The 18,012-nt window shown below is 43.4% G+C and overlaps 1 protein-coding gene across 8 annotated transcripts in view; it reads right to left on the minus strand.

Annotated features, from left to right (window-relative positions):
- The window catches only part of slc4a7 (solute carrier family 4 member 7), a 271,390-nt gene that overhangs the window by 50,384 nt on the left and 202,994 nt on the right, over positions 1-18,012 (minus strand). For 7 of the 8 annotated variants that reach the window (XM_072509348.1, XM_072509347.1, XM_072509343.1 and 4 more), the window contains 4 exons: positions 16,571-16,677; positions 10,887-11,061; positions 6,175-6,308; positions 143-388 (listed from right to left, as the gene is read on the minus strand). In XM_072509348.1, coding sequence (XP_072365449.1) covers positions 143-388; positions 6,175-6,308; positions 10,887-11,061; positions 16,571-16,677 — 662 coding nt within the window. The remainder of the gene's footprint in view (positions 1-142; positions 389-6,174; positions 6,309-10,886; positions 11,062-16,570; positions 16,678-18,012) is intronic. The other variant, XM_072509344.1, reaches the window with a different exon arrangement.

The raw sequence follows: 18,012 nt of genomic DNA on the forward strand, positions 1-18,012 counted from the left end.
TATGCAATATATCCTCAGTAAAGGATTAATTGTGATGTTCAATGAAAATGATAGTGAAAGGTTAATGACTAATATTATATAGTAGAGTAATGGAAAATAATGCAATTTAGATCACAAAAATTTGGTAATTGCTTCTGCTTACGAGTATTGGGTAAGTGTCTCCGGATTATTCTGCATATTAAATGGAAATTTCTCTCCCAAGGCAAAGAGCTTTTCCAATGCTTCATAAATGAAAATAATGCAAATAAGTGCAGCAAAGGCCTCTTCTGTGAAGCGGGTTATGTAGCAAACCAGGCTACTTGCATCAGTGGCAACCAATGTTAGGCACAGCAATGCAGTCCAGAGTCCAATGCTGGCCCGAAGTGAAAGATATGAAAGTTCATAACTCCTGTTAATGGAAGGAATATACATTTAAGTCACCTTTTCAGGAAGAAACTGTACATTATACAAATATATGAAATTGCAGAGGCCTGTTTCAGCTGGGAACATACAGTTCAATGTACTGGATTGATTGCTTCCACGTGCAACTTACTTGTCACCTTGGCAGTCAAAAAACCTTGGCCAGGATTCTTCCGTACCCGGCGGGGCGGGAGGTCCTGGCGGGTGGAGTGGCGGGAACTACTCCGGCATCGGACCGCCCCAAAGGTGCGGAGAAATCCGCACCTTTAGGGGCCAAGCCCTCACCTTGAGGTGCTATGCCTGCGCCGGAGTGGTTGGCGCGCCGCCGGCAGGCAGGAAAGGCCTTTGCCGCCACGCCAGCCGGGGCCGAAGGGACTGCGCCGGGCGGCGGAAGTCCACGCATGCGCGGGAGCGACAACAGCTACTGGCGTCATCCTCGCACATGCGCAGGGGGGTGGGGGGTGTCACTTCCGCATCGGCCATCGCGGAGGCTGTGGCCGAGGCAGAAGGAAAAGAATGCCCCCACGGCACAGGCCCGCCCGTGGATCGGTGGGCCCCGATCGCGGGCCAGATCACCTTGGGGTTTACTTTTTTTTTAATAAATCAGTTTACTTTTTTTTTGTAAAGTGTTTTAATTCCCCATTTTCCCATTTTCTTCAAAATTTACACCCCACCAACAAGCAGTAAACGGTAACAAATACAAAGTCAATTCCCCTATCAACAACAACGATCCCATCCTCCCACCACCCCAAACAACGACCCACCTGACAATATAAGCATCAAATAGAACAAACACTCCCACGATGGGACAAACAAAGGAGAAAAAAATAAAAAGGAATCAGGAATCGCCAATGGTCACTGTTGACTTATAGAATCAACCCCCCCCCCCCCAACATTCAATGCCATCCAATCCCCGAAGGAGGACCGTAAATGACACCCACGCATTGCAAGCCCCCCCCCCCCACTCCCCTCCCCGACTCCTCCCCTCCACTTCCTCTTACAAAACTCCTCCCCCAACCTCTGTTCCTTCCCCCAACTTTCCACCCCGGCTAGACTCATCGGAACCTGTTCCGCCAGGCTCCGATGGCTGCAGCCCCTCCCCCCCACCTCACTCCCGTTCACTGGCTGGCTTAAACCGGCCAACGTGGAGGCCCCCACCCGGGTCTCTTTCCCCCTTGCCCGGTCCCAGGAAGACCAAGAAATCCCCTTTAGCACACAACCCCGCATATACACCCAAGCCCCAAAGAACCATCATTGCAAGTGAAAGTCCCATCTCTTCCCTTGTCCAAGTATATACAACATTAGCTCATTTAGCACATACACCAGCCGCAGTGAAAAAATAGTTAAATGAGGCTACATCGACACATGACGACTTCTCAATTCAGCCACAGTCCTTCTGCCTTCGCAAACTCCTCCACTGTTTCCGCCGTCCCGAAATAGAAGTCCTTGGATTTGTAGGTGACCCTCAACTTAGCTGGGTATACTATGCCGCACTGCACCTTACTGATGTACAGCGCCTTCTTCACCAGCTCCACCGTATAGTCCTGATATATGCGTATACCAGTTCCAGCCCACTGCACCACCCGCTTCTGCTTTGCCCAGCACAGGACCTTCTCCGTCACACTGTACTTACGAAAACACAAAGTTACTACTCTTGGCGGCTCATTCTCCTTTGGTACGGGCCTCCACAACCGATGAGCCCGATCCAGTTCATATCGGGAGGGATCATCCCCCACCCCCAATAGCTTCGCCAACATCATGGCAAAATACTCAGTCAGCCTCGGGCCTTCCACTCCTGCGGGAAGACCCACAATCCTTAGATTCTGTCACCTGAATCGGTTTTCCAAGTCATCCATTTTGGCTCGCAGATCCTTGTTGATCTCTTATACCGTATCTCCTTCCCCATCAAGGTAATTTGATCACTGCAATAATGTCTCTTCCACATCCTTCAGCGCCTCGCCTTGCTCCTGCACCTCCGCCACTGCGCTCAATACCGCCGTCCTCACCGGGGCAATCGCCTCCTCCACCAGCACTTTCAATACCGCCCCCATCTCCTTCCTCATCGCTTCCATGTGCTTTGTGAACTGCCTTTCAAGTTCCTCGGCCATCACCTTAGTCATTTCTTCAGCCGTGGGCAATGCGACCTTCACTGCTGCCCCAGGCTCCACTTTTCTTGCCGTCCCCGCGGTGACCTTTCTACTCCCCGACGGACTTTCAGCTGTTTTTTTTCACGGACGTTTTTTTACTTGTTTTCTACATTTCCCTTCACTATGCCTTCTCCCTGCTTTTGCCGCCTCTGTTGCCCCTGGGACCGGGTGTTAAACCCCGAAAATGCCATTCCCGAACGGGAGCCTTCCAATGTGCGGCTGCCTCCCGCCCGCCGTCACCGGAAGTCCCCAATCAGTTTACTTTTGATCACCTCATTGTACTCTACCTTGAACAAAACAGCCCTGGTGTCTGAAGGATGCCTTGGATTTTTTGTTTCTAGACACAAATGGAATACAAGCCAAGCGAATAAGCCGGGGAGGGGTGGTTTTATAAAATAAAATATTGACTATTTTAGAAAGACGACCTATCATGATTTGATTGCTTCAGAAAGGCCATCTATCAGGATTTGCTTGAAATGTTCCCACGGGTTGGTACAGACATGTTGAATTTCCCCTGATGGAGCTGGAGGATTTCCTACCTTCCTGATCATAAATAAAGGATGTACCTTATCATTCATTTAACTAGTTTTAGGTTAGGGACAACCTGAATCTAGTACCTGGCGGCCATAAATAGTTGACAAGAATTACACAGGGATTTAGAATAATTTACATAAAAAGCAAAGCTTGACAGGACAACCAGAGAGTGAAAAACCTGTGCAACCCCATCAGTGTGAGGAACTTACTTTTGTAGCATACGCAGTAATCTGCTCCTGTACTGGCTGAATGGAACTCTCCCCCACCACTGAATTTTATCAGGAAACAGTCTTAAATTATGTGAGTCATTGATTAGGGTGCACCAGCTGTAGTCCAGGTTCTCTGCAAGGCCCCACTTGTGCCGATTTGCTGCACAAAGGCCTTGGCTGGCACAGAAACTGTTGAGGAGTGCCCAATGTTGATGTGGCAGGTCGAAGCCAGGTGGGTGGCTGTGATGTCTGTGATACGGGAGAGGTCTTTAGCAGTGGTGTGCTGGTTCCATTCCTGCTGCCAGAAACTCTGCTGTTATTCCTTGGCATAGTGATCTTAGCCATACAGGCTGGCGTGATACGGGTTGAGCAGCAGTTGGATTGCTAAAGACCTCATGACTCAGCAGGCTTGAGTTGATGTAAACCTTCTCCAGGGACTTTCTTGTTGAAATCCCCCTCCTTATGCGAGGGTCGCCATGGATCAGTGTTCACATCACACTATCCACCAGTACCAGAAAAAAACCAAGAAAACCAACAATCCTACAAGCAAGGCAAATTCAACAAGTTCAGGCTTCAAGAATCCCAGTATCACCACATCAACAACCACCAGGGTGAGGGATGGCATAAAAGTATTCAAAATGAAATTAAGAAATAATTGAGTACTTTATTATTTCACCACATCAAGTCTAATAGTTGCATTCATTCATAGAATTTTACAATGCAGGAGCCATTCGGCCCATCGAGTCTGCACCGGCCCTCGGAAAGAGCACCCTACTGAAGTTTGAGCTCACGCCTCCACCCTATCCCCATAACCCAGTATCCCACCTCACCTTTTGGACCTGAAGGGGCAATTTAGCATTGCCAATCCACCTAACCTGCACATCTTTGGACTGTGGGAGGAAACCGGAGCACCCGTATGAAACCCACGCAGCCACAGGGAGAAAATGCAAAGTCCACACAGACAGTCACCCGAGGCCGGAATTGAACCCGGGTCTCGGGAGCTGTGAGGCAGCAGTGCTAACCATAGTGTCACCGGCTGTCACGTAATCCCAGAGGTAACTGCCAGAATAGCTGTACAAATTAATCTCCAAATTCTCATAAAACACCGAAGTGCATCTTTAGTGAGGGAGATAACTGTCTGAGTTCCGGTTTCAGACAGAATTGCAAGATAGTTCCAGAATCAAATAAACAGAGCAAGATAAGAGGACAAAGTGCTTCTGAATACACCATGACACAAGCATAAGCGTCAATAGCAAAATCTTCAATAGCCAGGTCGTCAGAAATAAACCCCAAAACATCTAGATGGAGTTCTTCCACGCACCCCCTAAAAAATAACCCCAAAGTCGATCATTTTCTCTCCCAATCTCCAAAATTTCCTCAAGTCACATATGCAAAATTTACTCCTATAACAAATGACCGATACTCCTTGTCTGGACAGCTGGGCAAGGCCAACAGTGCGGGTTCAATTCTCATACCGGCTGAGGTTATTCATGAAGGCGCCACATTCTCAAACTTGCCCCTTGCCTGAGGTGTGGTGATCCTCAGGTTAAATCACCACCAGTCAGCTCCCCCCCCCCCCCCCAAGGGGAAAGCAGCCTCAGGTCATCTGGGACCATGGTGACTTTACTTCTTAAATGATTCACTGCCTAAAGCCTGCATTCCAAAAGACAAATACGCTGCTGCTGTTATTCTTAAATATTGGGAATATAGCTTTAAAATGGAACATATTGCCCATAATAGAGATGGATCAATATTTTTATCACCCAAGGATTCACAGCAGTGCCCTTGCATCTGTCTACAAAGAACTGAAAGACTATTTATTTATACATGTCCTTGCTTTTAGATGAGGAAATTGTACACTATTGGACAGAAAAGAAAAGTGAAGGATAGTTTTGAAGATCTCTTGCTTACTCAAGTCATGATCGTTGTAATACTGGATTTGTGATGCTTGAAGCCACACCTGCAAGCCCCCCACCCCCCTGCAAGTCACACATCAGCCTAAGTTGCAACTATTTCGCCATTCTTCCATGTTGCTGGATCAGGCAATCGGGGATGGAGAAAGAAGAATGGGCATCTATATATAAAACAGGGAAAGTCACTTGTGTGATGCCTGCTTATACATCAAAGGGAACCTGCACTTTGCACATTTTCGGGACCAGTGATTTTTTTTTTAAAAGGAGAAAATTCACCAACTCATTCAAAGCAGGTGTTGTAGATGAAATTTGTGGTTTTTTTTCAAATCCTATTTCTAAAATTCATTATACTGCCAAGACCAATTTGATGATGCAGTTTTCTCTTGGGATTTGCAAAACAATCTTTTTTTTTTCTTTTTATAAATTTAGAGTACCCAATTCATTTTTTCCAATTATGGGGCAATTTAGCCAATCTACCTAGCCTGCACATCTGTGGGTTGTGCGGGGCGAAACCCACGCAAAAACAGGGAGAATGTGCAAACTCCACACGGACAGTGAGCCAGAGCCGGGATCGAACCTGGGACCTCGACGCCGTGAGGCTGCAGGGCTAACCCACTGTGCCACAGTGCTAACAATCTTTCTTTTATTTCACCCAAGGAGTGTCAAGTAATCACACCTCTCCTTCGTCTTCTTTCCCCCATTTCAAGAGAGCTTGTTCATTCCTCATGCTTACCCCTTACTGTACTAATAGATTGCAGGGTGAAATTCAACTTTGATAGCTGCACAAGCCACAAGAATGAATTGTTTACAGTCGAATTTACCTTCCCATTGACATGCAGCTGATCTGTTATTGCATACACAGTGTCTTCCTTGAAGTTGAATTTTATCCTCTAGTTGCAGGATGCAATGCATTTTACAGAACAGTACAACTTTCTCCTCAGAAATAGCAACAAAAATGGCAAAAATTCTTACTTGCATAATTTGAATAATATTTTTTCAAACACCAATACAGGTCCTGTACTTCCCAAAATTGTAAGTGGCTGTCCAGCAAATATGGAATAGACAATTCCCGTCATTGAGGCTCCAAAGAGAGATTCTATTGCACTCTATAGGAAAAAGCAAATCAAAGTTATTTTGTAGTTTTATTGTTACTTTTCTCTAGCTTTGCAGTGGAAAAGGGGGGAAGTTATTTAAGGACTTCTTCAATAACATCCTAATTGTGTTATGAATTATGATGTAACCTATAATCAGTTTCAAAAAATTACAAATTACTCCATAAAAGTTTTCATGCTTAAAATTCTATGGTACCATATATTGCATACGTGTCTCCCATATAATCTAAATTCTCACTTCAATTTGTATCCTCCCCAATTTTGCAAACAGACACTGATGTTCCTCTATACAATAGCACATGGAAGTTTCAATATGAAATGATGAACCAAAAACACCAGAGCGACTGTCTCTGATATTCACCAAGGCAAGTGTTAACAGGTGGGAGGAGTTGAGATCAGGGAAACTCAGAAGTATTGCATCGGGGGCAGTGAAGAAAAATATATCATGATTACAAACAAATCATGTTGGTTTAGCACAGTGGGCTAAACAGCTGGCTTGTAATGCAGAACAATGCCAGCAGCGCGGGTTCAATTCCCGTACCGGCCTCCCCGAATAGGCGCCGGAATGTGGCGACGAGGGGCTTTTCACAGTAACTTCATTGAAGTCTACTTGTGACAATAAGCGATTATTATTATTAAATTAAGCAAGACAGTTGTAACATTACACAAACGCTATGCATTAATTATATTAAATCTCACATTACAGCAACTCAACAGAAAATGCTGGAAATACCCAGATCTGGCAGCATCTGTGGAAAGAGAAACAGAGTTTGTTTTTCAGGATAATTTTATCAGAACTGGATGTAATTTATCTGGATTTTCCAAAAGTGTCTCCCAAGATCCTTCATAATAGACGAATGACAGAGGTCTGAGAATGTGGAGTCAGGGAACAAGTGACAGAATGGATTGTTAGCAGGTTTCAATACAGAAAGCAAAGGGTGGGAGTAAATTGTAGTTATTTAGAGTGGCAGAAGGTGGGGTGCAGTATTCCACAATGATCAGTGCTGTTCATAACTTATATTAACAATATGGACTTTGAAATTGAAAACACAACTTTTAAATTGGTGGGTGACACCAATTTTGGGATGGGACCAATAGTTAGCACTGAGGAAGACTGCAACAAGCAGTCATTAATAAGTTTGCAGAATGGGCAAATAATTGACCATGAAGCTCAACAGAGCTAATTGTGAAGTGGTACATTTTTGGTAGGAAGAATAGGGAGGTCACTTATTCATCGAAGGTGCAAGTCTAGGTGAAATAGATGAACAAAGGGATCTTGGAATAAAAATATACCAATCAAAGTTGCCAGAATTTACCAGTCATTTTTAAAAAAACACTATCCTTTATTTTAAAAAAGAGTCATTGAAACATAGCCAAGTTATACCAAACCTGATTACATTGGTTTGGCAGAGTACTGTACACATTTCTGGTTGCCATATTATAGAAAGTATGTACAGGCACTGGGGAGCATGCAGAGAAGATTTAAAAGAACAAAGAAAAATTACAGCACAGGAACAGGCCCTTCGGCCCTCCAAGCCAGCGCCGATCCAGATTCTCTATCTAAAACGGTCGCCTATTTTCTAAGGATCTGTATCCCTCTGCTCCCTGCCCATTCATGTATCTGTCTAGATACATCTTAAATGACGCTATCGCGCCCGCCTCTACCACCTCCAATGCATTCCAGGCACCCACCACCCTCTGCGTAAAGATCTTTCCACGCATATCTCCCTTAAACTTTCCCCTCTCACCTTAAACTTGTGACCCCTAGTAATTGAGTCCCCCACTCTATGAAAAAGTTTCTTGCTATCCACCCCGTCTATACCTCTCATGATTTTGTAGACCTCAAAGAGGTCCCCCCTCAACCTCTGTTTTTCCAATGAAAATAATCCTAATCTACTCAACCTCTCTTCATAGCTAGTGCCCTCCATACCAGGCAACATGCTGGTGAACCTCCTCTGCACCTTCTCCAAAGCATCCACATCCTTTTGGTAATGTGGCGACCAGAACTGTATGCAGTATTCCAAACGTGGCCGAACCAATGTCTTATACAACTGTAACATGACCTGCCAACTCTTGTACTCAATACACCTTCCGATGAAGGAAAGCATGCCGTATGCCTTCTTGACCACTCTATCGACCTGCGCAGCCACCTTCAGGGTACAATGGACCTGAACACCCAGATCTCTCTGTACATCAATTTTCCCCAGGGCTTTTTTATTTACCGTATAGTTCGCTCTTGAATTGGATCTTCCAAAATGCATCACCTCGCATTTGCCCGGAAACATGATACCAGAAATGTGTGGGTGTGCATATCAGGAAAGGATTGGCAGGCAGAGTCTCCCTTCCACTGAAAAAAGGAGGCTGAGGAAAGACTTAATAGAAGTCTTTCAAATTATGAAGGGTTGTGATAGAGTGGATGCAAAGAGAATGTTTCCACTTGTGGGTAAAAGGATAACTAGAGGCTATCAATATAAGATAGTTGTCAAGAAATCCAACAGGAAGTTTAAAAGAAATGTCTTTTTTTTCCCAATTCACTATTTTCCACATGGGAATACATTTCAGGATCTTGTTTGTTCATTTACAAAATATATACAAGTGAATAACAATAAAAGAATGATAATTGCCCTTAAAAGAAAGAAAATTACCCCAGTGTAAAGATCCAACTCTAATTAAAATGTGATAATAACTATTCCAATAAATTAAAATAAGTCAGTGAGTCTCACCACAAGTGCATATCCTCTTCCATACAAAACAAACTCTTGTTAAAAGTTCTTATTGAGAAGGTCACCAATGAGTTCAGGAACCATCTGAGGGATTGCAGCCTTCGCCCTGAATGCAACCAGCAGTAATACTGAAACAATGGGTGATTCTCACTGTTCAAGGAATCATACTTTGGTCGAAATTCTTCAAGAGTAGCTTTTGCCAAGAAAGATGTGCCCATCAAATACCCTAGTTCGATAATCTCGATACCCATAAAGAGTCTGCTTTCCTAAGACAACACTACCAGGCAAGAAATTGAAAAAAGATAGCACTCTCAAATACAGGATATTAATTTTCTGATGTAGTATAATCATTTTATGTTCCTTAGCCACTGTACACTATTGCCTCCAATTTAACTTCTCTAATTTGATATCAAGGTACTTGGAGCTAGCAACTATTTCAATGTCCCATTGGGAATCTTCACAGCAACATTAACTGGCTTTTTCCTAAAGTCTTAACTAGTTCTTGTCTTGTTACCACTCAGTTTGAGAGAGTTGTTATCGCACCATTTTTAAAACTTCTCAATGGGTCCCTATAGTTTCCTTCATGCACTGCACCATTTGCATATTTCAAGATTGTTGTGTCGGTGTACTGTGATCGACAATCATTTGTATAGAGGATGAAAAGGACGGTGACAGTACACAGCCCCAAGATCCAATATTTGTTAACATTGGTTCCTGATCATTCCCAGAAATTGACACCAGTTAGATCCTGTGGAGGAAATCACTGATCCAAAGCAAGAGAGAAGAATTAACTACATGATTTGTTCCATGTCTCTGAATAACCTAACAAAAATTAATGTTTGCATCCACAGCTTTTAGCGGTAGAGCATTCCACACTTCTACAGGCCTTTGCCTGAACAAGTATTTCCAATCCTCTCTGCTATAGGCCCTGCATTTTAGGTTATCTTCCCATATCCAAGACACCCTCACCAAAAGCTACTCTTTAGCTAACTGCTTTCAAAATCTTGAAAGAAGCCAATCAAATCATCCCTTGGATTCTGTATTCCAGACAAGCATCAATAAATGATTGAATTCTACCAGAGATACTGGGCGCTATTCTCCCCCCGCCCAAGCCGGGTGGGAGAATCGCTGGGGCGCCACGCAAATCGCACCACGACGCCCCGCACGCAATTCTCCCACCCCCCGGAAACCAGCGGCGCGCGATTCACACCGGGCCGCTCGGAGAACCGGCAAGCGGCGATTCTCTGGCCCGGATGGGCCGAGCTCTCGCTACGACACGACAGGTTCCCGCCGGCGCCATCCACCCCGGTCGCTGCCGGCGGGAACGCTGGGGGGGGGGGGCCTGTGGGGGAGGGAGGGGGGCTCCTTCACCAGGGTGGCCTCCAATGGGGTCAGGCCCGCGATAGGGGCCCACCAATCGGCGGGCCGGCCTCTTCCCGCCCCCCCCGGGCCTACCTCCTTCCGCGCGCGACGCAGAATGCCGGCGCCATGTTGGTGAGGGGCCGGCGTGCGCAAGACGTTCCCCGCGCATGCGCAGGATGGCGCGGCCCAACTGCGCATGCGCAGGATTGGGCTGCCCCAACTGCGCATGCGCGGGTTGGCGCGGCACCCATTTGCCGCCGCATAAGGACACTGGAGCGGCGTGAACCGCTCTAGCGCCATGCTAGCCCCCTGTGGGGGCCAGAATAGGTCGTGCCCGGGCCCTGTTCGCACCGTCGTGAAACGCGACGGCGCGAACACTTGGCCTCCATATCGGAGAATCACTATCTTTCTACAGAGTTTAGTTTTAGAGCAATCAGCGCATGAAAATGTCAGGAATCGCAAGAAAAATATAATCTTGGATACTTACTATATTGTTTTCTGTAGCTTCCCCCAGTAATCCTCCAAACGTGATGACAGGAGACATGCAGGCACAATAAAGGAAAAGAATGGACGCCAGGCACTGCAGACTAACTGCGTCTTTGAAGTCACTCAAGTAGAACGGTGATTTTCTTTTGATGTCACGGATTAAGCCACCAAATAGCCTGTGGGGTAATTTAGCAATTTTCACAAAACTTTCAAATCCAGCATTTTATCTTAAGTGTGACCCAAAGACAGAGGTACAGCACATTCAGTTCCACCCATCTGGGTCAAGAATTATAGGAGTATATAGGTTAACAGCCATAGCTCCCTTTATGGAAAGTTGCTGAATAATCTGATTTTAAGGTTAAATCATATTATACCCAATCATTTTCTGAATAATAAATTCCAAAATTAGATGTAAACATAATAAAACTCAATGTCAGTGTTGACATATGACAGCTGTGGTGTGACACGCACAGCGACTTTTTCATTTGGCACAAGAAACATTTAATTTCCACCTGGATGTTGAATGTACTTTTAATCATCTGCCTGCCGTACGGACGGACAGAGTGCTATCTTTTTTGGCTAGTAGCTCAGGGAATACATCTGATCACATATATAAATACTCCTTAGCATTATATGTTGGGGCAGCACGGTGGCGCAGTGAGTAGCACTGCTGCCTCATGGCGCTGAGGTCCCAGGTTCGATCCCGGATCTGGGTCACTGTCCGTGTGGAGTTTGCACATTCTCCCCATGTTTGCGTGGGTTTCGCCCCCACAACCCTAAGATGTGCAGGCTAGGTGGATTGACCATGCTAAATTGCCCCTTAATTGGAAAAAATGAATTGGGTACTCTAAATTAATTTTTTTTAAAGATATGTTGCACAAATATTTGAAACTTTACTTTTATTTCCAATTGCTTGCAAATTAAGCCCAAGTGCTTTGATTACCAATATTTACATATTTTTAGCTTAGAAAACGTGAACACATTGAGACCAAACTGCAGCTAAATTGACCAGATTTACATTCTCTGCTTAAACTCAGGAAAACAAACAAAAACCGAAAGACTTTGAAATTAACTATTTTGGGTGAGGGAAAATAAATAAGTAATTCACTCTGTCTGATGTTCTTCACTCAAAAGGAACCGTCAGCTATCAGCCTTTTCAGATGAAAATTAAAATCGCTTATTGTCACAAGTAGGCTTCAAATGAAGTTACTGTGAAAAGCCCCTAGTCGCCACATTCCGGCGCCTGTTCGGGGAGGCTGGTACGGGAATTGAACCGTGCTGCTGGTCTGCCTTGGTCTGCTTTAAAAGCCAGCTATTTAGCCCTGTGCTAAACCAGCTGGTGAATAATTATGGCAAAAATGGACATAGAATGAATTCAAATGAACTTTTAAAGGGGGCACAGGAAAATCTAGATTTCTTTTAGCAGAAAGTTTACTATTGTCTTTGTGGTTCTTAAAATTATCAAATTGTTACCATGCATATTAGCAGAATTGCCACCTTACAAGCAGGTTTTCTGATTTGATGGATTTGGTTCAATATCACCCTTTGATCATAAAATCTGCACATACAGAAAGCTGCATTTTCTTGCATAAACTCTGTAACAGAATTACTGACACAAACGTTTATTTGAAATCAATGTCATGCAAATGTGTGTTCTGATGCTCCACACAATCAGCATTAAACTTTTTTTTTAATTCACAAACCAAGGTAACAGGATGCCTAGAATATGATATCACACCAGCAGAGAACAAAATAGATGGTATGCAGCAAATCATGAAGTAATGGTTAAATGCTGGAAACAGCTTTAAAAAACCTTAAGTTTGCTGGCATGGAAAAATAAGGAGTTCCATATATTTGGGAAAAAAGCATGAGGGGACCATGCAATCATTTTTGTTTTTAAACACAAGTAGAGAGAGTAGAGCTTGTGGACAGCATATTTGGATCATAGATATAAAGTAAGGAACATTTGCAAGAATCCTTATCTTAATTTTAGAATAGACAAGAAATGTTGTTGTGGAGTGAAGTTGAGAGGCAGATTAGCTCTTAAGCCTCTAGCTTTTTTGATATCCTGTATAGAAGTGCAAGAATGGTGCTGAAAGGTTCAGCTCAAACCTAGGAACAACGTTGAATCTTGAATGGATTCAGGTGGTGTATAGTTAATACGTTTCTGGCATTAAAAAAGGAAGCTATCTTCTTGGAAGCAACTTAGATTGCCATTTGAAATCAGAGGAAATGGCGACGTCAAGAATGTTGTGATTAAAGGCTGCAGGTTAAATGAAGTAGTGTTTTCCGGTTTAGATTTTCAAGAGAAATTAGTGAGCAGTCACTTAAGGGGTTAATCGGGAATTGGGTATAACAAGGCAGGGGCATTTAGAAGAGGACTTACCTTAAATATTAAAATAGACAATGTTGATATCGAGTGAAGTTGAGAGATTATCCCTCATGTTTAAAGCTGTTCCTGCATTATAAACGGGTTTGGCCTCAATTGGAATACTGTCATGATGGGTTTCGCAGACTGGATAGGGAAAATCTGTTTCCATTGGCAGAAGGGTCAGGAAACAGACAAGAACCATTCCAATGTAAAGCAATTGGCAAAAGAAGCAATGACAGCATGAGTAAAATCTTTTTTTAAATAAATTTAGAGTACCCAATTATTTTTTTTTTCCCAATTAAGGGACAATTTAGCGTGGCCAATCCACCTAACCTGCACATCTTTGGGTTGTGGGGGTTAAACCCACGCAGACACGGGGAGAATGTGCAAACTCCACACGGACAGTGACCCAGGGCCAGGATTCAAACCCAAGTCCTCAGCGCCGTAGGCTGCAGTGCTAACCACTGTGCCACATGTGCCGCCCTTATGAGTAAAATCTTTAATAATGCAACAAGTGGTTAGGATCAGGAATACACTGACTGAGACTGTAGTAGAAGCAGATTCAATTGTGGTTTTCAAAAAATATTTGGAAAATTACCTGCAGAGGAAAGGTTTTCAAGGTACAGAGAAAAAGAAACGCGAGTCAGATTTGCCGAGTTGCTCTGACAGAGAACTGGCGCAGACACAATGGATCATTGTATAATTATTTTATGCAGGAGAAAAAACAGCCATTGCCTCACTGAAAAGGCTTGGAGCAAGTGTAGATCAGTAATTCAGCCACTGAGCCATTTGGAGTTTCAATTTGAAGGAAATTAGTAAAGGTAGAATGGAAATAATGGATGTTGAAGCAGTCATATAAATATGATGTGTGAAAAGATAACTCCTCAATTTGCAAGACCCTTTGGGATTGTGTTTGGTTCACATTACTTAAATGTACCTTAATCAGGATAGCTCCTTCTAGGTCATAAAACCCATTTCTCCTCTGTGTATTCCTAAATGTGTTCCATAATGAGTTCTTTTCAATTTCACTCTTGCTAGTTTCCTCGTCATTCTGCTGTATTTTTATCCTCCTCCTAAATCTCAGATATTTTTTGAGTGACCACCGATGTGACACAGTGCCCAAATTGTAAAGCAATACCAACTTAGGCTTGTGTCTGTAACTGCCCACAAGGTCATGAATTAGAAGTTAGAAAAAGGAGATTATCATGTACTCTGCATGTGTACTTTCTAGCAACGAAATGCAATGAATTGACAGTGGGCTAACTAAAACATCACAATTAAGTGACATGATTTGACAATTACACAAGATATATGTAGTGAATCATAAATGGGGCAGTGTTGACTTTGCCACCTGTTATACTACCCACCTAATTTTCCTTTCCATTCACCTACATCGAAATCATGTTTAGAATAATAATCTTTATTGTCACTTGTAGGCTTACATTAACACTGCAATGAAGTTACTGTGAAAAGTCCCTAGCCGCCACATTCCGGCGCCTGTTCGGGTACACAGAGGGAGAATTCAGAATGTCCAACATGTATAATGAGCAGCTGATCCGATACCAGCCGTTTTATGCCCCAGAAACCGAACGTTAGTGCCAATTAAGCTAATTTAGACAGCCCTCAACCTTATGAAGTTTGAATTAGGACAAATGGCACTTATAACATTTAAAAATTGACACAATTTCGAATTTACATTAGCTTTGACTTTACCATGCCAACCCATCTTTTATATTTCTATAAATATGATTTCTAAATTTGATAAGTGTGGAACAAACCCAGGAAAGTTTGTGAAACCTTCCGCTGGGGTCACCGGGCACCTTGCAGCCTTCACTCACTGGGCCATAACTCCGGGTGTCACTATGAGAACGGAAGCTGAAGCGTGTTGCATGGCCTAGCTATAGCCTAGAAACCAGAAAACTGTTGAGAACCAGGAAATTGCTGGTAAAAATCCTGACTTGCTCCACTGGCAGATCTATCATCCACGTCTGCGGTCGGAAGCCTTTTGATCAGCTAAGGATGAGAAAACGTCACTGCAGCCCGCCAGCAGAGATCTGAATGCATCGGGACAAATGTCTAAAACCCGCAGGAAATAAGGTCGCCAAGTTGCTGGTAAAAATACTGCCCTGCCATGCTGATAGAACCAATCACCCATTTTTAAGTGTTCCTGTGGGGAAATCAGTTCCATTTACGACGTAGTCTCCAGGAACCAATTGTGTTGTGTCATAGGTCCAAGGACTGCCTGTACATGACAATAAGATGGATTTATTTCTATACCAAACATTTTTTACCTTCAATTTAATACTTTGAAATAAAGGGACTTGGGAGTCCTTGTTCGAGATTCTCTTAAGGTTAACGTGCAGGTTCAGTCGGCAGTTCGGAAGGCAAATGCAATGTTAGCATTAATGTCGAGAGGGCTAGAATACAAGAGCTGGGGTGTACTTGTGAGGCTGTATAAGGCTCTGGTCAGACCCCATTTGGAGTATTGTGAGCAGTTTTGGGCCCCGTATCCAAGGAAGGATGTGCTGGCCTTGGAAAGGGTCCAAAGGAGGTTCCCTGGAACGAAGAGCTTGTCGTATGAGGAACAGTTGAGGATTCTGAGTCTGTACTCATTGGAGTTTAGAAGGAGGAGGGGGAATCTTATTGAAACTTACAGGATACTGCAAGGCCTGGATAGAGTGGGCATAGAGAAGATGTTTCCACTTGTAGGAAAAACTAGAACCAGAGGACACAATCAGACTAAAGGGATGATCCTTTAAAAGAGAGATGAGGAGAAAATTCTTCAGCCAGAGGGTGGTGAATCTGTGGAACTCCTTGCCGCAGAAGGCTGTGGAGGCCAAATCACTGAGTGTCTTTAAGACAGAGATAGATAGGTTCTTGATTAATAAGGGGATATGGGGTTATGGGGAGAAGGAAGGAGAATGGGGATGAGAAAAATATCAGCCATGATTGAATGTTGGAGCAGACTCGATGGGCCGAGTGGCCTAATTCTGCTCCTATGTTTTATGGTCTTATAAAGGACAGATGGATTGCAGTAACTGGACTCTGAAGCATATGATATGATTGTTCTATCTCTTAGCCTAGATTTACAAGGTCTTGCCATAATCTCTCCGCTCTCAAGGCTCTCACCGTATATGTGTGCCATAGATGTTCAAGATGTTAGTATTTAAAACACAGAATTAAGTAGCCAAAGAAGACTTAAAAGCTCCACAGAACCTTTCATTTCTGCTCCCCAGCAAACATTGTGCAATCATGTTGACTAATTTCAGATCAATTTCACAAGAAATAACTCTGCAGCAATATGCAAGACAAACCTTCCAGTGCGCTCAAGTTCTGGCCCGGCACGGTGCTCTTCGTGATTTGCGGTTCCATTGGTAATTGATGGACCATTTGGAAGAGGAGGGGGGCACTTCCGTTTTTCCTTTACATAACGGATAGACGAAAAAAACAGTTAATTTGCAAATTAACTTTAGCTCAAAGATTCATTGAATATCTTCTACTCTGACAATTAAAAGTCCACGGTTAATTTAGTAAGATAAATTTGAAGAGTTTTGTGGTAAATATTCCAGTCACAAGTACAGCCGATAAGGAAATGATTTAGTTGAAGAAATGAGGAGAACAATGTTGCAAATGCCTAGTTCATAATTCATATGTTTAAGAATCTAACTTCCAGTTTTAGGAAATTAAAGTTTTAACTGCAGATAAATGGGGGCATCTGATTAAGAAAGCCACAAGCAACCCTGAAGTAAATACAATTCAAACTAGCTTGAAATCAATTACAGTTAAAAGCTAATCTTTGATTATTTTCAAGGAAAGAGTTAAAAGTGTAAACATTGAACAATAGACAACCCATTTCTGGACCTCTTAGTGGAGCAAGGGTACCTATTGTTAAAAGCCAACAATCGAACAATTCTGGGAAAGAGGGTCATAATTCTCCATCAGATAGAAATGATTCCTTAAAACTGGATAGTTAGGATTACACTAGAATAGCTCTATACAAGTTAGTTTACGGAGGATTGAAACTAATCATAGAAAGTAAGGGGCTGTTTAGCATAGGGCTAAATTGCTGGCTTTGTAAGCAGACCAAGGCAGGCCAGCAGCACAGTTCAATTCCCGTACCAGCCTCCCGAACAGGCACTGGAATGTGGTGACTAGGGACTTTTCACAGTAACTTCATTTGAAGCCTACTTGTGACAATAAGCGATTTTCATTTCATTTCATTTTCAGGTATATCCAGTAATAATTATTAACCATTAAACATGTATTCTTCGAACATAGCAGTAACAAAGCATTTAAACTCTTGCTAACAGTAGTGCTCGCAATGGATGATGAGATTTAAGCTAGCTAACTTGACCACATTCCTAAGACAGGCAGAAATAATGAGGTCATCAATAACACAGCCAGCTCAATAAGAAGTTCTTATCAGCAGCCTGCACTCAGACTGACAACGGTACGAGCACAGGGACCACACTAAGATAAGAGAGATGGGAGTAGGGGAGAACAAGAGACGGCGGACGTGAGGGTCTTGAAAAACAGCAGATGGTCAGTGAACAGAAACGGGTTACACAACGAGCTGATTATGCAGTCACCATGCTGCCGAAAGTAAACTTCATTGGTCAAGGTAAAATCTGCAGCTAAAAGGATTGGATCAGGTCTCACTGGGGTGGGCTACTGATTTTTGGAGGTTGTATAACTGTTAAACCGGAAGCAATGTAAAGCGAGTGATTTTGGTGGTTGTCCAAATCACTCTCCCTCA

The sequence above is a fragment of the Scyliorhinus torazame genome, chromosome 6 (genome assembly GCF_047496885.1).
Source record: "Scyliorhinus torazame isolate Kashiwa2021f chromosome 6, sScyTor2.1, whole genome shotgun sequence".
Taxonomy (NCBI): domain Eukaryota; kingdom Metazoa; phylum Chordata; class Chondrichthyes; order Carcharhiniformes; family Scyliorhinidae; genus Scyliorhinus; species Scyliorhinus torazame.